General features: G+C 36.6%; 1 protein-coding gene across 5 annotated transcripts in view; it reads left to right on the top strand.

Moving 5' to 3' along the window:
• Window positions 1-4,733: 4,733 nt before the first annotated feature.
• LOC127418029 (bromodomain-containing protein 8-like) overlaps window positions 4,734-23,346 on the top strand; it is a 32,566-nt gene continuing 13,953 nt past the window's right edge. For 4 of the 5 annotated variants that reach the window (XM_051658350.1, XM_051658348.1, XM_051658347.1 and 1 more), the window contains exons 1-11: window positions 4,734-4,800; window positions 5,176-5,272; window positions 10,732-10,801; window positions 10,937-10,986; window positions 16,446-16,568; window positions 16,683-16,763; window positions 19,304-19,368; window positions 20,344-20,486; window positions 21,025-21,216; window positions 22,255-22,357; window positions 22,662-22,787. In XM_051658350.1, the coding sequence (XP_051514310.1) occupies window positions 4,782-4,800; window positions 5,176-5,272; window positions 10,732-10,801; window positions 10,937-10,986; window positions 16,446-16,568; window positions 16,683-16,763; window positions 19,304-19,368; window positions 20,344-20,486; window positions 21,025-21,216; window positions 22,255-22,357; window positions 22,662-22,787 (1,069 nt within the window). In that variant the 5' untranslated portion in view covers window positions 4,734-4,781. The remainder of the gene's footprint in view (window positions 4,801-5,175; window positions 5,273-10,731; window positions 10,802-10,936; window positions 10,987-16,445; window positions 16,569-16,682; window positions 16,764-19,303; window positions 19,369-20,343; window positions 20,487-21,024; window positions 21,217-22,254; window positions 22,358-22,661; window positions 22,788-23,346) is intronic. The other variant, XM_051658349.1, reaches the window with a different exon arrangement.

The following is a 23,346-nucleotide window of genomic DNA, read 5'->3' as shown; positions in this document are numbered from 1 at the left end:
CTGGGAAACTTTGTGTTTGCATGCAAAACTTTTGGGTTTCCCTGAGAAACTTTGCGTTCTCTCGTAAAAACATTTTGTGTCCTCTCGCAAAAAAGTTTTGTATTCTCTCACAAAATTTGTTTTCAAATTTAGCATTTTCAAAATTACTGTTTCCTTGAGAAACTCTGCATTCACTCGCAAAACGTTTGCATTACCCTGAGAAACTTTGTTCTCTCTCAAAAAACGTTTTGTGTTCTCTCACAAAAGAGTTTTGCATTCTCACGAGATTACTGTTTTCAAAATGAGCATTCCTCAGAGAAACTTTGCATTTGCTCGCAAAACTTTAGTATTCCTCTGAGAAACTTATTTAGTAAAACTTGTGTTCTTACGTGAGAATTATGCTCCCACATATGTGTTCCCACACTTGAATGCTCTGTGGGCTATTGCAATTACAAGAGATATGTCAATGTGCACCAAAGCATTACATTCTAATTATGCCCTTGCATTTAATGTAATTTTAACAGTGAGGTCTTCTGTCATTGGGGATGATGCTTTGTGCATACCTATTATACTTGTCTTAGGGCTACACTCACTGCACTCACTTTTTCTTTCTCTCTTGAATAGTGCTGGAATGCACATTAGAGAGGTAGCAGAAGTCTCTAGTGAAAACGCACATTTTGCGAGAGAACTTTTTGCAAGAGAACGCAAAGGTTTTCAGGGGAATGCAAATGTTTTACTTGTTTCTAAGGAGAACGCAAAAGTTTTGTGGGAGAACACAAAAGCATCATTGAATTTATTTATTTTTCCTCCCTATCATTACTTTCCCATCACCATATCCCCTTAGGGATTCAGTAAATATGTCATTGCATAAGCAGGTGTTTTTAAATAAATATATTGTGACGTCAGCAGGGGCCAGCTCATCTTGAAATGTAAATAATTCCCCATTTATGTTTTCAGTAATGTTTGAGCTGAACTGTTAGCATTACAATTCTGCGTGCATGTGTTTATTTGTGTGGTTTTGCCCAGCCTCTTATTTACTCACGGTCAATAAACCCCCTGTGTTTTTATGGCCTACCTGCAGTTCTGGTGTGTAATCTGCCTTATGTGTATCATTAAACTGTTTTAGGTGTATTTCAAAAAGTGAGATATTATGGCCCTACATATGATTCACCATAACATGATTGCATTGAAGTTATCTTGCAGTACATTTGTAACATGCAATGATATACTTGTAGTTTTAGGCTTAGAATGAGGATTTTGGTTAGGGCTATAAGTATTTCCTGCTGAGATGTGCTTCCAGTGTTTCTAATACCTTGTGATGGTAGATCCTGATAGATACTTCCTGCTGACAAATTGTGTCATGTTGAAGGTAGCTCAGTCTGTGAAAGAAGTAGGGCTTACATTTATTAAATAAACATGACAGCTACTGGAAGACCGTCCTGAGTAGGTTGATCAAATTTGAGAACATTGGATTATGAATTTGATCTATTATGCAGTTTTAAATGTAAATATACTGCCAAGTCAATGCCTATATCCCTTAATAAATCCATTAGCTGTGTGACTATTAGTTTAGCCAGTAAAAATGATCTCGCCTCAGCTGGGATCCTGAATAGAAATTGGTCCCCTAACAGGTGTGTAAAGTTGGATGTTTTGCTTAATAACAGTGGTGACTGTGGCACAAAAACTGTAAACATGTATAATTCATCAAACTGACTAATTTGCTTACGATAAAATAATTTAACAAGTTTCAAGGGAGGGATCTTTTATCAGGCATCTCTATGTCATCATATGCAATGGCCCCTAAAAACATTTGGACACTTTGGTTATACTTAAATGACATGAATGTCATTGCATTAGATAAGACAAATATTTGTTTCTCAGAAATAACATGCCAGGCCATTGTTGCAGTTACTTTGAACTCAACTGGTTCCAAGGGGATTTTTCGTGGACCTTCACACAGGTGTCTTAGAAGAGTAACCATGTTCCACTGAGACAGCCAGAAAATGTCTAGATTTGTTTGTCTTCATTTGAACATTATATCTATTTAACTTGAAAGTGTGCTTGTGCTATGTTTCTTTAAATGCCACTTCTTTGACATTTTGTTTTCTAATTCAAAGTGATCATGCCTTTGCGTAGCGTAAGCGTCCAAATACTTTCTGAGGCCCCTTTAAGTTGCAGTGCGACGTCGCCACCTCGTGTTTTTTGGAGTGTGTTGACTCATTGTACCCACGTCAAATCGGTAACCACAAATCCTGATGTAATTGGACAGCATGAGTCTGGAAATGTATTTTATATACATCAATATTTGTATTTCTTGAAAAGTTTCATGAACCCAAACTCAATGATTTTATGCATGATTAATAACGAATTGCATTTATAATTTCATTCTGCATGTAAAATGCATAGCATAATCAATAATAATATAAATAAAAACCACGGCCAGGTGAATACACATATCGTATCAAAACACCTGCTCAGTATAATCACTAATAAACAAGTTTACCATATTTCATTATTACAAGATCAGGGATCAATAATGAGTTATTTTGTTAATGCAAAAAAAAAAAAAAAAAAAAAAAATATATATATATATATATATATATATATATATATATATATATATATATATATATAAACATAAATATTAATTAATTCCTCCCGTAGCTGCTATTACAGTTTCCACTCATCTAGGAAGGCTTTTCACCTAGATGTATTGTTAAAAAAAAAAAAACATATTTCCTGGATTCTTAGGAAATTTAAATGCATAAATATGAAAAATAGGTAAAATATATTTTTTAGAGTGTATATAGAACATGGATGAGGGTTTTTCTCCCATTTAGAAACAAGAGTATCAGTGAGGTCAGACATTGATGATGGTGTCTGGATTGCTGTTTTCTTCTTTTCTCCTTTTCTCTTATTTTTTCATTCTTTTCTTTTCTGTATTGGAATCGAACTCTTCCACAATACAGCCAAAAAAGTTATAGTGGTTATTTTATATAAAACCATATTTGTCTAACAAGATCAAATTATGGGCTTCTTCTTTTCTTTTTTTTTTAACATGTTTTTTTTTATTATTATAATTTTTTAGCATTTTTAAATGAATAGTTCATCCAAAAATGAAAATTCTCTCATCGTTTACTCACCCTCATGCCATCCCAGATGTGTTTATCTGCAGAACATAAACAAATATTTTTAGAAGAATGTTTCAGATCTGTAGGTCCATACAATGCAAGTGAATGGTGACCAAAACATTGTAGCTCCACAAAGCACATAAATTCAGCATAAAAGTACTCTAGACGACTCCAGAGGTTTAATCCATGTCTCTATGTCATAAGTTTGGATGAGAAACAAATCAATATTTAAGCCCTTTTTTTTTCTTTTTTTTTTTTTTTACTAATCTCCACTATCAAGCAGCCCTCCTAAGTGCTCTTCTCTCTCAGGGTTCTTTTGTTTTTGCCAATTCACATTCTTCAAGCATATTCCCACCTACTGAGCAGGGAGGCGAATTCATAATAAAAAAAGGACTTCGATATTGATCTGTTTCTCACCCACACCCATAATATTGCATATTGATTACTTTTATACTTTCTTTATTTGCTTTTTGGAGCTTCAAAGTTCTGGTCACCATTCACGTTCATTGTGAGGACCAGCAGAGCTGAAATATTCTTCTGGAAATCTTCATTTGTGTTCTGCAGAAGAAAGAAAGTCATGCACATCTGGGATGGGGTGAGGGGGAGTAAATGATGAGAATTTTCATTTTTGGCTGAACTATCCCTTAAAACATGCAGTTGGGTTGTTTTTTGAATGAAACATTTTAACAAAATCATTAAATAATCGAGAAAAAAAAAATCCACAATTGTAAGACCAAATTTTAAAATCCCCAAAAGACAAATATAGCAGATAGTTTTTGTTTTAATTGTATGTATCTTTCCAGAAGACCTGCGCCAAATTGTAAAAAAAAAAAAAAAACAACAACAAAAAAAAACAACAAAAAAAAAAAAAAAAAACAGATGTTCAACAGTTTCTACATACCCATTGCACATTTATGTTTAAAAATAACAACATTAATTTTTACTCTCAAAAATTCTAGCTCGCTGTTCCAACTCATCCTTCTAAATGCCAGACAAGTTTTCTACATCAGACTCAGCAAACCATTATTAGCAAAACAACCACACCAATAAATTATTTTGACATTAATTTGATTAGGGAAAATCGTCGTGTTCCCCGCTGTAATTTTCCAATTATACTGAAATGTTAACCGTGTCAGTCAAATAAGACCTAAAAAAGTTTGGGGTAACACCACTAATGATTGCACAAACGTCTTGATCAACCGTTCAAACGGTAGCGCGCTCGCTTAACATGCGAGAGGTAGCGGGATCGGTGCCCGAATCCTCTAAATTTTGTTTCAACACTACTTTTTAATGCAAGAATAGTAAAGTCACTCCACAAACTGATACAAAGCACATCATTCTCTAATGCCTTTGTATTGCACACACAGAAATAGACCCGTGAGCGGTGATGTCCACATACTTCTAGCCATATAATACATGACTGAATTGCCCTCTGTAAACAGATAATTGTTTGCATAATAACTGAAGGATGCGGGATTCAATTCCGCTACATCGCGCACACTAAGCGAGCAATCTACCATGTGAGCTAACCCAGCGTGTTGGTTTATGTTGGGGTCGGCAGTAAATCACTGTGGCGCCTCGCTGCGTTGCAGTTTTCAAACAGGTGTTGCGTCATAATAGTACCGGCGGAAGTGAGGAGAACGAACGCGGCCTGATTTCACAGTAGCGAAAATGTCGACAGGGGTGGGAAGTAAGTGTTATTTAATCTCTTAAACAAATTAACAACACAGTTTCGAATTAAAGCACATATTAAACTGCAGTATTTAATTTGGTGTTAGAGAAGCTGGAGCCTTTAATAACGCCGGGACGAGCAGTTTATCCGTTGTGCTAACTGACTTCAAGATAACAAAGGCGATGTGTGTTTACATTATCAAAGGACAGTTCTCTCCCTGTTTTGCGTTAGAAATGTGCTAATTTTGTGTGATTTAGATGACATATGAAATCTTTTCTGTATATTAAATTTGTTCATTTTGTAAAGTCACACTAAACTGGCTAGTCTTTCATTTCAACAGCAGTAAATTAACTGCACGAGTTAAGCTCATATAATGTGTGTTTGTAATCGCAGAACACAAGATGCTGTCTCTGGGCCCGACAGAACCCTGGTCCGTCCGGGAGAAACTCTGTCTCGCCTCCTCTGTGATGAGAAGCGGAGATCAGAACTGGTACGAAGAAATAGTTATTGACCGCCCTTAAATGTGAATGTACAATGGTTCTAGTTATTCTGAATACAGGATTGTGACAGTATGTTTATGAAAGTTTAGTCTTGATGATTGGAGCATACGAGCATCGATCCCGTTATTTCTCGCTTGTCAATCGAGCGCTCTACCAATTGTGCTATTTCCTCTGTCAGCACCAATCAGAGCTGGTTACCTCCAGATTATGTGGTCTGTGTTAATTTGTTGAATTACACGTTTGACATTGAGTGATCATTTGAGTATTAGTAAATGGGGGAACGCTATAACGATAATTATATTTTACTAATCATATTAGTGTCAAATTGATTTATTGGCAAGAGTGGTTTAATTATGAATAACATTTTAATAATTCAGAGTATTTTTTTTTTTACCATTTACATTATAAATATATTTTCCATTATTATTAATTTCATTTCTAATAATAACAATAATAATTCTAAATATACATTTCAATAAAATATTAATTGCTCAGTAATTCATGTGCATTCCAGTACAGTTGATGTCAGAAGTTTACATACACCTTAGCCAAATACATTTAAACTCAGTTTTTCACAATTCCTGACATTTAATCGTTGAAAACATTCCCTGTATTAGGTCAGTTACTAATTTATTTTAAAAATGTGAAATGTCAGAATAATAGAGAGAATTCTTTATTTCAGCTTTTATTCCTCTCATCACATTCCCAGTGGGTCAGAAGTTTACATACACTTTGTTAGTATTTGGTAGCATTGACTTTAAATTGTTTAACTTGGGTCAAATATTTTGGGTAGCCTTCCACAAGCTTCTCACAATAAGTTGCTGGAATTTTGGCTCATTCCTCCAGACAGAACTGGTGTAACTGAGTCAGGTTTGTAGGCCTCCTTGCTCGCACACTGCTTTTTCAGTTCTGCCCACAAATTTTCTATCGGATTGAGGTCAGGGTTTTGTGATGGCCACTCCGATACCTTGACTTTGTTGTCCTTAAGCCATTTTGCCACAATTTTGGAGGTATGCTTGGGGTCATTGACCATTTGCAACCCTCTACGATCATGTTGGAGAAAGAATCGTCATTGGCTGGTAAATTTTTGTTTTTACTTGCCAGACTTTTGACGACATGTAAACATAATGTAACAAAAAAATACATTAAGCAAACTGAGAGAGGGGGCCTCTTCATACATATTCACGCTATATACTATATTGTAATTTTGTTTTATGATTTTAATCACATTTTAGCTTTTTAAAAATGTACAAATTTCACATTCTATCAATTTATATGATGTCATGAAATCGCATTTTTAATAATAATAATACAAGCTGTTGTCACTGTTTGAAATTTCGTACACATTTTTAACAAAACAATTCACACGGTAGAAACCTAATAATGAAAATTAGGGGTCACAATTGTGAAATTTGGCTGACAATTAATTGTCAAACAAATAATTGCGATTATGACTATTAATTGCCTGTTTTAGTGCTATGATGATTAATTGTCTGTTTTAGGTGTTTCACGAATATGACGATTAATTACCATACAAACTCACTATGTGTGCTTCATGCACACAACAATGTCATTTATACAAATTTAGCTTGGGTCATATAATAAAATAAGGGTATATGATTTCCTTTTTCAGGCTTCAAAAACGTATGAATGACAGTCAAATATAAAAGTATAAAATTTAAAATAATTAAAATAATATTTTAATTATCAAAATATGTCTAAATAACTGAAATATATCTCTCTTATTTGTCCGAATTACTTTTGATCCATTGAACTTTTTGTTTTCTTTTGCTTCTTTTTTAACCCAGCCAACCTGTATAGCTTTTATATTATATCATATTATATTATATTTTATTTTATTATATTATATTATGCAGTAGTAAAATATTTCTGCCTTAAATTCTTCACTTTTACACATTATTTTAAGGCTCTCTGATTAACTCACAAGCCCTTATTTCTCAAAGGAAGACTTTGAGATTCTGTTTCTAGCATTTTATCATCTCCAAAGAAATAGAGCAGGGCATCTCCTCTGTCTCACTGCGTGTTATTAACACTGTGTGAATAAACCCACAATGACCATGGACATTTGCCATTACATGGCCGTTAAGTGAAACTGGAGTGCTTTGCGTTCACAAAATGAATACGTTTATACTTTGTTTATATTTTCGCGGGAGTTTGACGCAATACTCTAGACGGCGTGCACATCAGAGCGCTTGAGAAATGGTTCATCTTCACACGCTCTCAAAAGAGCTGCTCTTGTGACGTCCGTGGTGCGGTTCCCCGAGATGCTCGGAGTTCAACAGAATGAGACACAAGTACTTTTTCCTGTGCGCTCATGAGACAGCATGCAGGGAAAGACGAGGCTGAATCCAGCTTCTTAATCAACTGCTTTTTATTCAGTAAAAGGGCCTCGGTGCTTCGACACTACACAACTCTATCACTGGCGAGTGAAAAGTTAATATTTACTTGCCAGTGGCTAATAACAGACATTTTTTGATCGCATAGTGCGAAATTTATTCGCATATGTGAGTGATTTACATGCAATATAGAGGGCTGATTTGGAAGACCCATTTGTGACTGAGCTTTAACTTCCTGGCTGATGTCTTGAAATGTTGCTTCAATATATCCACATATTTTCCTACCTCATGATGCCATCTGTTTTGTGTAGTGCACCAGTCCCTCCTGCTGCAAAGCACCTCCACAATATGATGCTGCCACCCCCATGCTTCATGATTGGGATGGTGTTCTTTGGCTTGCAAGCCTCACCCTTTTTCCTCCAAACATAACGATGGTCATTATGGCCAAACAGTTACATTTTTATTTCATCAGTCCAGAGGACATTTCTCCAAAAAATAAGATCTTTGTCCCCATGTGCACTTGCAAACTGTAGTCTGGCTTTTTTATGGCGGTTTTGGAGTAGTGAATTCTTCCTTGCTGAGCAGCCTTTCAGGTTATGTCGATATAGGACTCGTTTTACTGTGGATATAGATACTTGTCTACCTGTTTCCTCCAGCATCTTCAGAAGGTCCTTTGCTGATGTTCTGGGATTGATTTGCACTTTTCGCACCAAACTACGCTCCTCTCTGGGAGACTGAATGTGTCTCCTTCCTGAGTGGTTTGATGGCTCCGTGGTCCCATGGTGTTTATACTTGCGTACTATTGTTTGTACAGATGTACGTGGTATCTTCAGGCGTTTGTAAATTTCTCCCACGGATGAACCAGACTTGTGGAGGTCCAACATTTTTTTTTTTTTCTGAGGCTGACTTCTTTTGATTTTCCCATGATGTCAAACAAAAAGGCACTGAGTTTGAAGGTATGCCATCAACAGGTACACCTCCGATTAGCCAATCAGAAGCTAATTGCCTAAAGGCGTGACATCATTTTCTGGAATTTTCCAAGCTGCTTAAAGGCACAGTTGACTTTGTGTATGTAAACTTCTGACCCACTGGAATTGTGATATAGTCATTTAAAAGTGAAACAATCTGTCTGTAAACAATTGTTGGAAAAATTACTCGTGTCATGCACAAAGTAGATATCCTAAACAACTTGCCAAAACTATAGTTTGCTAATATGAAATCTGTGAGTGGTTAAAAAAATTAGTTTTAATGACTTCAACCTAAGTGTATGTAAACTTCTGACTTCAACTGTATATGCATATATGGATGTTTCTTCAATTTCATGCTCTTTTGGCACTGTGGACTTCTAGAAAGTGTCGTTAAATATGTTTCATACTCTCACTATGTCAAATGGTGTTTGCAAATCTCAGGAGATGTATGTGTGTATTTAGTAGGGGTCGACCGATAGTGGGTTTTGCAATACGATAACTAAGGTGGTGGAATAGGCTGATAACCGATTAATCGGCCGATAGTTGAAAAAAAAAAAAAAAATTCTTAGTCTTTCCATACTGGGACGGGTACAGACATAAGCCCAAAATAAATAAAATCCCAGATGCAGTTAAAAAATAACATAATAAAATAAAATACAAAATAAATGAAAATATTGGCAAAGACTATTTCCGAAAAGCAACTATGGGCACCGATTAATCCATAAAACCGATATCGGTCTACCTCTAGTATTTAGGATACAAAAATGTTAGGTATTTCATAGCTAAAATATGTATAACCTAAATACACAACATTAAATAAAAGTATTGTAGTCAAGACCAGCTCATCCAAGTCCAGTCCGAGACCAGAGTAGGTCGAGTTTGAGTCAAGACAGAGACCAGAAGAGGGTCGAGTCCGAGTCAAAACCAAGACCGGAGAGGTCCAAGTTGAGACCAAGACCAGTAAAGGCTTAGTCTAAGACAAGAGTTTTTTTTATGAATTGATTAAATGTTTAATGTTTAGTTTAAAGAAATATTGACTCTAGGTACATATATCAGATAAACCTCATTTTTTATTTTCTTAAGCTTATGTTTGTTAAACAATATTACCAGTTGAGAATAAAAAATAAAATAAATGACACATCCTTGGTTAAGTGAACAAATTGGTATTACAATTACGACATGTCAGTGTTAACAGAATGTCAGTGAAAAACTCAAATTAAAGATTTAAAGTGCCTATGTGGCAATGGCAATACAAACGACCAACTTTTGCATACTATTATAATCCATTCAAGTCAAGTAATCATTTCTGCTTTACAAAATACAGTATTACTGTACTATAACTAAAATGGGCAAAAAACAAACAAACAAAAAAATCAGTAATGTATTAAATATGAAAATGTTTATGCAGAAAGTGAATATAAATATTTACATTCAATTTGTTAACAATTTCCTCAATTGCACTACTATGTTCCATTCATTGTGAGCATAAGTTGTCTTTGTTTTCTTCGAACATCTCACATTTCATCTCAAGCATGCTCTTCACTGACACTTTTGTTGACTTGGTTATCAAGCACACTAACTTTCGAAAACATGACGCCACAATTGTGAGGCAGTCATTAGTTTTGAAAAAAATTATATAAATAAATGTACACAATAAATATTGAAATGGTTCATTTTAGTTTATTTCACTTTTTTAAATTTTTTTATTTTATGATGATGAGCATAGTTTTAAATATGCAATAATTTGTATTTTCATAATGTAGTTTTATAGATTAATATTGAAAGTCTGGGTCTGGGACACGGCTAAACCTATCAAATCTACATAAAAGTTATTTGAAAAGTACCAACAATAAATTAAGAAAGCCTGGTAACATTTTTCCAAGTCTTCCTGTTTTAATGTGACCATCATATAACAAAAAATACACTTGTTTCAAACAGAAATCAACCCCTGGGATATTACCCGAAATTGAAGAAACACCCATAATTGTATGCAGTTCTAACTTTTTGAATTTACAGGATAAAATCTGAAGCATTTTATACTAATGTAATAATCTTTTTTTATCTTATTAATGAAAGTTAAGTGGTCTCTAAATGCACATCATATGTTTATTGTATTTTTATCAGGGTGTCTGTTAGCAGAGCCATCAAACCCTTTTCAGAGCTTGGACGGCCCCCAGACTGGTTTTCCCAGAAGGTAATGCATATAGCAGTGATCTTTTGTGAATGGAACTCATATCAGTGTTAATATCAGTGAATTATCTTTTAATTATATCTGCTAAGTGATGTTGTGTTGTATTGTGTCAATCTGACCTCTCTATGATGTCTCCAGCATTGTGCCTCCCAGTATTCTGAGCTGCTGGAAACCACAGAGGCTCCAAAGTAAGTCTCTGTCTGTCTTTCTCAAATTAACTGAGCATCTGTACGGAATCTTGTTACTGTTATCACAAAGCCCAAAGGAAGCAAATTTGCAAATCCTGAAATCATCTGGTTTGCTGATAACAATAAATAATATATATATATATATAGTTCTGCGCAGGGTGTGAAATGAATTTTTTTGCCCACCAGCCACAGTGGTGAGTGAATGCCCAATTTTATCAGCCACTTTGATATTTTACCAGCCACATATATATTTATATACAGTGCATTCAGAAAGTATTCAGACCCCCTGATTTTTTTCACATTTTGTTATGTTGCAGCCTTATGCTAAAATGCTTTAAATTATTTTTGTTTTCACGTCAATCTACACTCCATACCCCATAATGACATAGCAAAAACCAGATTTTTGATAACTTTGCAAATTTATTAAAAAGAAAAAACTGAAAAATCACATTGACATAAATATTCAGAGCCTTTGCAATGACACAGCTAAGGTTTATTCCATTTCTCTGGACCATCTTTGAGATGTTTCTACACTTTGATTGGAGTCCACCTGTGGCAAATTCCATTGCTTGGACATGATTTGGAAAGGCACACACCTGTCTATATAAGGTCTCACAGCTGAAAATGCATATCAGAGCAAAAAACAAGCCATGAGGTCAAATGAACTGCCTGCAGAGTAAGTAAAATTTATTTCTAAAGCATACTCAAACACAGCAAAGCTGACCGAAGTGCTGAACAGAAAAATGTACAATACAATAAAATAAAACAAATACATTAAAATACATACAATAAAATGTGACAAGACAATCTCAATTGATACTGTAAAATGCTAGAGCATACAAGTGCGTTTTAAGCCTGCATTTAAAAATAGACAGAGATGAAGCTTGTCTAATGTCAAGTGGTAGCTGATTCCATAGCCTAGGGGCAGCAACTGCAAAGGCTCTATCACCCTTACGTATAAAACGTGACCAGGGAATATGCAATAACCGTTTGTCAGCAGACCTTAAAGACCTAGTAGGTAAGTATGGCTGTATTAAATCACTAATATATATCGGGCCTGGTTATTAAGAGCTTTAAAAACAAACAACAGTATTTTAAATTGTATCCTGAAATAAACAGGAAGCCAGTGCAGAGAGGCCAGGACTGGGGTAATATGATCACATTTTCTAGATGATGTCAAAAATCTGGCCGCAGCATTTTGAACTAATTGAAGACGGAAAAGAGAGGATTGAGGAAGACCAAAATAAAGGGATTTACAATAATCCAATCGAGAGGTGATAAAGGCATGAATAACAGTCTCCAGGTCTTGAAAAGAGAAAGCTGATTTAAATTTAGCAATCATTCGTAAGCATTGATTTGTCTGTCTGAATAAGCCCAAGTCAGAATCTATAATGACACCAAGATTCCTTACATGTGAGTTAACATTGGGGAAGTATTGGCCAAGCTTATTAGCAAGAGTGCTTCTAGATTCAGCAGAACCAGAAATAATCATTTCAGTCTTATCATTGTTTAGTTGGAGAAAGTTACTCGATAACCACTTTTTTATGTCTACAATACAGTCCAAGAGAGGTTGAACAGAAATCACCTGATTTCAATGGCAGATAAAGCTGTGTGTCATCAGCGTAAAGATGAAACAAGATATTATGTCTCCTAATAATATTTCCAAGAGGGAGCATATACAAATTAAAAAGAATTGGCCCCAGAATGGATCCCTGTGGGACCCCACAGAGAACAGGAGTTACAGATGAAGAAACTATCCATAGTGACAGAAAAAGCCCTATCTGTAAGATAAGATTTAAACCACTGTAGCGCTGTGCTCTTTATACCAGCCCAATGTTCCAACCTCACGAGGAGAATGCTATGATCCACTGTATCAAAAGCAGCAGTAAGATCTAATAGAATTAATACAGCATTTTTCCCAGAGTCAACCGTAGACAGTATATCATTAAACACTTTCAGCAAAGCTGATTCTGTGCTATGATAGGCTGTAAAACCTGATTGTAGAGGTTCAAAAATGTCTGTTGACTTTAAGAATGGAAGTAATTGGGATAATATCACATTCTCTAACAATTTCGATAGAAATGGCAGCTTGGAAACAGGCCGATAGTTATTTAAACAATTTTGATCTAAACCTGGTTTCTTAAGTAGAGGTTTGACAGCTGCATGTTTAAAACATCCTGGGGCAATACCATTTTCTGGGGAAGAATTTATAATTATTTGTGTACTCAGAAAGATAGTTGCAAAAGTTTTTTTTAAAATATTACCTGGAACTATATAATATGGAGAGGTAGTGGGCCTCATATCACTTACCATGTCACTAAGATCAGAGAGAGATAGACATGCTGAAAATCAGAGAAAACAGCAGAACCAGTAACCGAATTAAATACAATATCTGATGGCGTATTAGTGAAAGACGAGCGAATGGTATTAATTTTCTCTTGAAATAAGTCATGAATTTGTCACAGATCGCCCTAGAGGGAGCGACATTATAATGACAGCTTGGATTTATTGCCAAATTCATAGTTGAAAATAAAATCTTAGGTCTATTAAAATGTGTATTAATTAACTTTGAAAGGTAATTTGTTCTTGTCAACTTGGACGCGTTCTGAAAGATCCTCAAACAATCTTTAAAAATCTCACAAGAGACAGTAAAGCAGTCTTTCTTCCATCTCCTCTCAGCTCTACGGCAGATCTGCCTCAAAGACCGGGTATGTTCATTTAGCCAATGGAAAGATTTCTTTGTTTTTGATTGTTTGTACTTCAGAGGGCAATAAAATCTAAGATTGTTGAACAGAATGAATAAAATAGTCAAATTAACTCATCAGGACTAGATGTGGTTTGGGCAGTAGTTAAAATTAATGTTTCAAAAGCTTTTTCCTTATAGCTGTCAGAAAAATGAGTAATAGTGGAAGAATGAATAAAACGGGAATAATGGCCAACAGGCCTGACAGTAGATAAAGGGCTATAAGCAGTAATATTGAATACAATGGGCCTATGAGCTGAAAAACATGCATCTTCTATAACAATATTATCAATGGGAATTCTATATGACATAATAAGATCAAGAGTATGTCCAAGAACATGGGTGGCACTCGTTATATGCTAATTAAAACCAAAGCAGTCCAAAATATTATTACATTCGGTAACCAAAGGTCTACCGGGACAGCACACGTGAATGTTAAAATCCCCCAGCAACAACATACGGTTATACAGTGGGACCATAAGAGATAAGAATTCAGAGAATTCTACTATAAAGTCTTGTTCCAGCTTAGAAGGTCTGTAGACCAGAGCACAAAAAATTTATGTAGAGGCAGACTCCATTAGAACACACTCCAGCTCGAATGTAGAGAACGTCCCGTCAGAAACTGTTTGAAGTTTAAACAAGTTCTTAAAAACCATAGCCACACCGCCACCCTTTCCAACACTCCTAGGGTTACTTATAAAACAGCAATCAGACAGACAGAGTTCATCAAAAATTGCTGACTCACCAGGAGTAGCCCACGTCTCCGTCAGCAATAGAAAGTCCAAATCCCGACTAATAAAAAAGTCATTTAAAATGAAAGTCTTATTGGATGCCGATCTGGCGTTTACCAGCGCCAGCTTTAAACGGGTATGAGGTACTGGAGCCTGTAGCCGATGCACAAACTCGAGTGGACAGATATTTGACAAATTAATTCTCCACCTTGCAAACGTGGCCGCGGGGGAGCAGAGATAACAGGTGGATGAGTCGAATCCGGGAAAATGAGCAGATGGCATGAGTATCTGAAATCCAGGGAACGATGAGTCAAATGAAGACCCCCATAAACTGTTTTATGCAATGGAGGCTCAGTCGAAGTTTGCAAAAGTGAGACATTTACTGCCCTCCTAATCCTCATGTGAATACCACCACGATTTCCCCTATTCCTGCGTTTCCTTTGGAGGGGAATGCAGCAAGATGGCCTATGTATAGACTCCACAGAGGGATGAAGGAATTTGAAATTGTGGTGATCGTGTAGAGCAGGGCATTCAAGGAGATGAGTTTCCATAGAATATTTGATCTGGATTAAATATTCTATCAGCTCGTAAACAGGATTGTGTCGAGGCACAGATCTGGGGAAGGCTATAAAAAATTTAGACTGCATTGAAGGTTCCCAAGAACACAGTGGCCTCCATAATTCTTAAATGGAAGAAGTTTGGAACAACCAGGACTCTTCCTAGAACTGACTGCCTGGCCAAACTGAGCAAAGGGGGGCGAAGAGCCTTGGTAAGAGAGGTGACCAAGAACCTGACAGTCACTCTGGTTGAGCTCCAGAGATCATGTGTGGAGATGGGAGAAACTTGCAAAAGGACAACCATCACTGCAACACTCCACCGATCTGGGCTTTATGGGCTATCATTGCAAGACACATGAAAGCCCGCTTGGAATTTGCAAAAAAGCACCTAAAGGAATCTCAGACTGTGAGAAACAAGATTCTCTGGTCTGATGAAACGAAGATTGAACTGTTTGTCCTCAATTCCAAGCATTATGTCATGTTCCAGGCACCGCTCATCACCTGCGGAATACCATCCCAACGGTGAAGTATGATGGTGGTAGCATCATGCTGTAGGGGTGTTTTTCAGCGGCAGGGACTGGGGGACTGGTCAGGGTTGAAGGAAAGCTGAACGCAGCAAAATACAGAGATATCCTTAATGAAAACGTGGTCCAGAGCGCTCAGGACCTCAGACTGGGCCGAAGGTTCACCTTCCAACAGGACAATGACCCTAAGCATACAGCCAAGACAATGCAAGAGTGGCTTAGGGACAACTCTGTGAATGTCCTTAAGTGGCCCAGCCAAAGCCCGGACTTGAACCCAATCGAACATATTTGGAGAGACATGAAAATGGCTTTCCAGCAACGGTTCCCATCCAACCTGACAGAGCTTGAGAGGATCGGCAGAGAAGAATGGCTGAAAATCCCCAAATCCAGGTGTGCAAAGCTTGTCGCATCATATCCAAAAAGAATTTAGGCTGTAATTGCTGCCAAAGGTGCTTCAACTAAGTACTGAGTTAAGGGTCTGAATACTTATTTCAGTGTGATATTTTAGTTTTTCTTTTTAATAAATTTGCAAAGTTATCAAAAATCTGTTTTTTGCTTTGTCATTATGGGGTATGGAGTGTAGATTGATGTGAAAACAAAAAAATGTGAAGCATTTTATCATAAGGCTGCAACATAACAAAATGTGAAAAAAAGTAAGGGGTCTGAACACTTTCTGAATGCACTGTATATACATAAATGTTGTTGTATCCTGAGATGGTCTGAGATAAACTAAATTACCCGCCACTGCGCATGAAATAACTGCATTTAGTGGGTGGTGGGTGCTAATTGCATACCCTGTTCCTGTGCACAGCATGTTGTTTGTGTGAGATTAGACCTCTGGGTAACATTGTAGACAGTTTGCACGTTGTTGCATCATCATGATCAATACCTTTGCTCCCTGCAGGCGTAAACGGGGTGAAAAAGGGGAGGTGGTTGAGACTATTGAGGATGTGATCGTCCGCAGACTGACAGCAGAGAGAATTGAGGAACTCAAGAGACTCATCAAAGACACACAGGAGAAATACAGGTACCGGCGCATCTCTTTCACATTCTGTTTAAATGTTAACCTACAATCTTGATGGTCTTGATGGTGATTAAAAAAAAGTACTGTATGTACGGTAAATGCGTTTTGTCTCTTCAGGAAAATAAAGAAAGAAGTGGATTTGATCCAGGCGGGTCACTTGGATTCTAAACTGGAGGAGTTGTGGGCAGAGATTGAGCTGTGAGATATTTCTTTACTGTTTCTGCATTTGTGCTTACACTAAAAACACCTCATTATGATCATCACGCTTGCTCTGTGTGTGTGTGTGTGTGTGTGTGTAGTAGATGATATAGAACAGAGCGCTTTAAAGTGTGCAGCGCATACAGACTATGCATGTAATTGATTACATTTCAGCTTTTTAGGGTTTAACAATCACACTGGGCCATGTAGCGAACTGCTTATCCGGAGGTGAGAAACTACCATCAAAAACACACGCAAAAATAAAAGCTCGATTTTAAAGGACGTGTGAAATGGGAGGAAAAAAGACAACTATATATTGTATATACTGTATAGTAATGTAATGTTTACTGTAATTAAATAATAATAATAACCAGGGTTTGAAATGAACTTTTTGGTTCACCGGCCACTGTGGCTAGTAGTTTTCCATGGTCACTAGCCACTCAGCATTTTCACTAGCCAAAATCCCCCACCTCGCAAAAGGTGATAAAGGTAACTGAAGACTGTAACTGCATGCATTTGTTTGGACATTTATTTAAACAATAATGGTTTAAGTAACCTATAAATTATCCAAAGGCAAACGCCAGTTAGAACAGGAGTAGTATAGAACAGGAGGAAAATTTGTCAGTAATATTTCCATAATTCATAGAAGTTTCAACCCCTCAAATTGTAAATGCCTATGAAAGTTTACCGTTGTTCTGCCCTTGTTTAACAGTGACGTTTGTAATGACAAGGCCATTAGGAAAGACCATGGGTGGCTTCACATTATTGTAGTTATGTTAATGTTGATAGTCTTTTCTAAAAAATACAATTGTACTGTATGTTGTGAAAAAGCTAATAGCATAAACACATTTAGGAACCTTTAACAACATTCACAGTTGAAGCCGGATAAAAATAATGTCTAATAGATTCACCCTAATAGATTTAATATGAATCTATATTACCAGTTAGTGTTACTGCATTAAAAAATATATTTAAGGATGATGCATATTTAAAAAACTGATGATGTATTTATCAGTGCTGTTTATAATGGATGTCTAGCAATTTTAGGGGTTTGACTTCCTCCATATAGCACTTTATACTAGAATGTTCTCTGTAGAATTCAAATGGGTCACAAAAGTTTTGTGTTTTCCACTGGCCGTCGCAATATCGAGTGAAGCGCGACTGAATCACGCAAGTTTCGCTCTGCGCTGTTCCAGAGCTCTGGCGATCTTATCTCTGGAGGGTGCTGATGTGCACTGTGGCGGTTTAGACAACGCATGCTTCATTCGCATTGCACAGATGCGCCTAAGTTATGAGAGGCATGAATACCATTACATTTCCTTCGGCAGCAGCTCCAAGTTGCCCGACATACCAGCCTGATCTCACAGTGAAATCTGAAAGAGTAGATCGACTTTTCTTTCGTCAAAATCAGTATACGTTGACCGAAATTTCGAAACACTGCCCCCAGTGGCCAAAGCGGTAAGTGTTGTAGGGCATATGGGCACATGTGAGCTCCATTTATGTCTAGGAGAGGTCGACAAAAGCTAGTAGTGAAGCAAGTTGTTTTCAGCTTTACAGGACATTATACAATGAAAAGAAAAGCATATATTTATAAATTCTATCCCCCAACCCAAACCTTACCTTAACCATTAGTGGAGTAAAAAAGTAATGTTAGAGGAAAAAGTGAAACCTCCGAATCATGCTCATCATTGATTATTCAAACGTGGTTACTGCCTGGTTTTGAACCCTAGTCTCACACACAGCTGATGCAACACCCTGCCAATCGCGCCAGGTGGAAAGGTAAACACATTGAAACCACTGCAAACATGTCTGATAAGAATGCTGCATGTCAGCGCGTCGGCATACAGTCGCCGATCCTAGGGTAGCGAAACTATCAGAAACATCATGCCGACTTCACGTGTGATCATGTTGAACATGCACAGAATTTTCATTGGAGGAAAAACCCTGAAAAAAACATCACCCGCCAAAGTGGTTAGCAAGAGTGATAGAGTTACCCACCACGGCCGATTTTTACCCGCATTTGGTGGGTTGTCAGGTGTTAATTTAAAACCCTGATAATAATGTATTAAAGCAATTTCTCAGATTTGTGATGTTCTGTTGTGCATCACTTAATTTGACAAAAATATATCCAGTGTTGTTTCGGATTTTGTTTTGAGGATTTTGTATAAAAGCACTTAAAAAACAAAAATGCAATGTTATATTGAAAAATTAAATTAATTAAAATAATTATATTTTCATTTGATCAAAGTTTTAATTCATTAATTTGATTAGACACCATTTTGATAATAAAATGTAATTAAACTGTTGAATTTGGAATTCAGAAAAAATAACTAATGCACATCCTGACCTTTTGTGTGTTTTTGCTTAAATATCACACCTGTTGGGAACATAAAATGTCCTGGAAAATTGTGTCTTGAAAAGAGTGGGAACCCTGATTGTGCTGTAAATCTGCCTGTGTGTGTGTGTGTGTGTGTGTGTGTGTGTGTGTGTGTGTGTGTGTGTGTGTGTCATTATGTGATTGTGTGTTCTTACGCTGACAGAAAGAGGAAGCAGGAAGAGGAAGAGGCAGAGCAGAAGAAGAGGGCGACTGAGGCAGCCTATCAGGGTGAGAGATTTATAATCTTTCAGCATTTTTAAAACGTAATAGTTCCACAAAAGAAATGATCTTTTGCAATTTATGTTAGAAGACACAGTGAAATATTTTGCTACTATATTTATGTCTGTTTAACCCTTTTGTGTCAATAAAAAAAAGTTACTCAGAAGACAAAAATGTCTGCATCAAAAAACTGCCATAAAAATATTATATATTAATATTATTTTCCACTTTCAGTGACTTTAACCAACATCTGTCCTGATCATAACTACCAAATATTCATTCATTTTCAGGATTTTAACCCTTTAAATGCCAGTTTGTTTACATAATGCCACTGTTGTTTTTTACACACACACACACAAATTGATCAATACACACATACGAAACACATTCTGACATCCATACCAACACACCCACACAATTTTAGCTGCATCATTTATTCAACTGGCCTGCAGTGCTCTATAATACAGCAAACAAAACAAAATAGGAAAAAAGCATGTATTTGCTCCATAGGCTAAACATGAGAAAAATGGCACCATCTGGTGGAAAATATTGCCAGGCCTCCGGAATGAAAGCATAATATCATAGAATTCATGATTTTATGCTTTAATGGCACTGGGATCATATATTACAGTTTCAATGGGGACATTTTTGTTCTGAAGGTCCTGAGTGTAACTATTTTGTGTACACAGTGTATTATAGATATATTATAGGAACTGAGGTTGAAATATCATAAATCCCCCGAAAATACATACCTTTAGCTAAATTTATGCCGTTTGCTTAAACACAGGTAAAATGATCGAACAAATGAAAAAGACAAAAATGTCCCGAGGGTCGCACAAGGGTTAATACAACAGTGCAACTTATTGCTGATATATTACGTTCTTAATTGTTGACAAGATACTTTTTTATTATTTTGGGTTATTGCTGGCAGTGAAATGTAGCTTTTATTTGATATAATTCTTATTTTTGTATTTTTTTCCCCAGTTCGGCAGGCAGCTAAAAACACACCAAAGAGAGTTCCCAGCGTAACAGTACGTTCTCCACCCGGCTCCAGCTCTCCTGGCATTGATGCCCCACAGCCCGACACATCACAGCTAATGACAGATGAAACCTGTGCCAGTCCCTTGGTGAGAGAGTCAACATGACATCAAAATCGACCTTACTGACTTTTTAATACTTTCTTATACTCTAATACAAGTTTATGGTGTTACTGTTCATGTCATTGCAAAGAAAAAGTTTGTTGAAAAAAGTCTGAATATAAAACTTTCTTCCAACTTGGAAACGACTTGGCAGCACGCATAGACATGGGCCGTGTTGGCTATTGGTTAAAGTGATAGTTCAACCAAAAATGAATATTCAGTCAATATTTAGTCACCCTTATGTTGTTCTAAACCCGTATGGCCTTCTTTATTTTTCAGAACAAAAAGGAAGGCATTTGGGTAAATGTCCTGCTTATTGTTCTCTATACAATGGCAGTGAATAGTGGCCATATCTTATAGCTTCAAAAGGACACAGAAGTATCATTTAGAAGTCTAATAATGCGTTCATTGTGACTTATGCCTTGTTCTGATGGCATATGATAAGGTTTGGTGAGAAACGAATTATTTATTATTAAATATGAATGAATTATTTAGTGAAAATCTTGACCTCAACCGTTGTGTCCAGGCTCAAGGAGTGACCGTCTTCATGCCTGTGTCAGAGGTCACAGGCCCGGGTCCTAAAGAGTCAGGGCTGGGTAATCTGGTAGACGACTCCCCGCAGAAGAAGCATCACGCCCCAAAAGCCACACCACCCCCCTCCCCATTGCTGTCTGAACTGCTGAAGAAGGGCAGCCTCATAGCGGCCAGTTCTAGACTGGTAAGCAGATCCAGTAAAGCACACAACTGGATAAGCCCAACAGGTTATGTGTCAATGTGTGGTTTTGGTGAAGGGTTTGTATTAAAGGGGCAAGATCATAGAAAACAGGTCTGACATACAGCCATGTTTACATATCAATGGCTATTTGGTATTAAACAACATGTAAAGGTGGTTTTAGTCATTTTCAATGGGAAAAGTGTAGCTAAGGCATATAGGCATATAGAAGTCAACAGTACAACAGCCTGTTTAATTATAAAGGTAATAGAAAACTAAATTGCATGTGCTTTTGGTGAAAACATATGGTGTAGAATATGGTCATGGTATTCTTGCACTCTGATCTGAAAAATATTATGTGTGCAATAATTGGAGGATGAGGGCATCGATCCCACTACCTCTCGCATGCTAAGCGAGCACTCTACAATTTGAGCTAATCCCCCTCTGTGGGAAGTGTCTGTCTGCAGTGATCATGTGGTATTTTTAGTTAGTTTGAGTTACCCCAAATAGTTTGGTCACTGGTCTCAGTTACTTGGTGTGGTCTGTCTTTGTGCCATTACAGGTTTAAAACAAAATAATTATTAGAATGTTTTTGAATGGGCAACACTTAATAATCAACATTTGTATTTATATATAATTTATATTTTTAAATATTATATTTATAATTATAAAATACTCCTTGTATTGAAAATAATTGCTTTATTTGCATTTATTTATTTGCCATTTCTGTAATAATTTCTAAATAATCATTCTATTTTAATTTAATATTATTTATAATATTTTTATTAAATTATTATTTTTAAATTATATTTCTTATAATGGTTACAGTTATCTAATAAAACAAACATTGCTTAACAGATAAGTAGTTCAGAGTGCATTTTAATATTAATAAATTGATCTGGATGAATAAATATATTTAATTTCACTTGTGAAGAGGAAATTTACATACAAAAGTCTTGAAGGAACAGTACCAAGAGCAGACTATTTAATTCTAAGGTCTTGTTAAACTAAATTGTGTTCTGTGTTGTGGGTCTGTCTGGGCAGGTGGTTGAAGGAGAAGTGGTCACAGGTTTGAGTAATGGATCTCACGGGGTTGAGCTTCATACTGCTGTTGTTGCTCCACCTGCCAACCAAGATATTGCTGCTGGTAAACACACACACACATCTTTCAGTTTATTTTAAATGTGCTTTGCTTATGTCTCTTTTCAGCCTGAAACATTTTGTGTCAGTGGACAAACTGAATTTTGAGTTGCGTGTTTATTTTGTTATGGTTTTGATTTCCTTCAGCTCACTTTTGTTGCATTATTACCATGCTTCCTGCATTCCATGCATATATATTGATACCATGCTTGCTGTATTAAGTTATTACTGTAGTTTGAGTAATGTGTAAGTAGCTTTGTGCTTTAGTGTGTGTGTTTTTGTAGCGCTATATGTGTGTGTCTCTGTGTCAGATGCACCTACGTTATCTCGTCTGTTGGAGAGCTCCGCTCCAGCGCAGCAGCCTGTCAGTGCTGATCCCCCTAAACCCCCCACAGTGGCCCCCCCAGCTCCGGACCATCTCTTTGTATCCAACACAGGTCTATGATCTCTCTGATTTCCTCCCTTCAGCATCCTCACTCTGTAGGACAGCTAGTCTGTTGTTGCTCAGGTAGCCTGTTTCTTGTTTGTGTCATGTGACGTAGTTCATGGTCTTGACCCTCCAATCACAAAGCTCTCTTTCTGCACTCACAGTGGAACTGCTGAAGTATTCTAAATCTGGGTGTATTCTAAAACAGCAAAAGTAATCTAGAACTACTTGTGTCTTCTAGAACTTTAGATCTGGACATTTATTCTACAACAGCAGTTGTATTCTAGATCTGGAGATTTACTCTGGAACTAGAGGTGTATGCTAGCTCTTGATATTTACTCTATAAATACAAGTGCATTCTGAAACTGCAGATACTGTATATTCTAGACCTGAATATTTATGATAGGACTACAGATTGATTTTAGAACTGCAAATGTATTCTAGTTCTGAAGGTTTATTGTAAACCTGCAGGTGTATGCTTGATTTGGAGATTTACGCTTGAACTGCAGTTGTATTGTAGATCTTGAGATTTACTCTTGTTATTACAAGTGCATTCTGGAATGGCAGAC

This window comes from Myxocyprinus asiaticus, chromosome 27 (genome assembly GCF_019703515.2).
Source record: "Myxocyprinus asiaticus isolate MX2 ecotype Aquarium Trade chromosome 27, UBuf_Myxa_2, whole genome shotgun sequence".
NCBI classification, from domain to species: domain Eukaryota; kingdom Metazoa; phylum Chordata; class Actinopteri; order Cypriniformes; family Catostomidae; genus Myxocyprinus; species Myxocyprinus asiaticus.
Note: the sequence above shows the minus strand (reverse complement) of the source record. Positions and strands in the feature narration are given on the sequence as shown.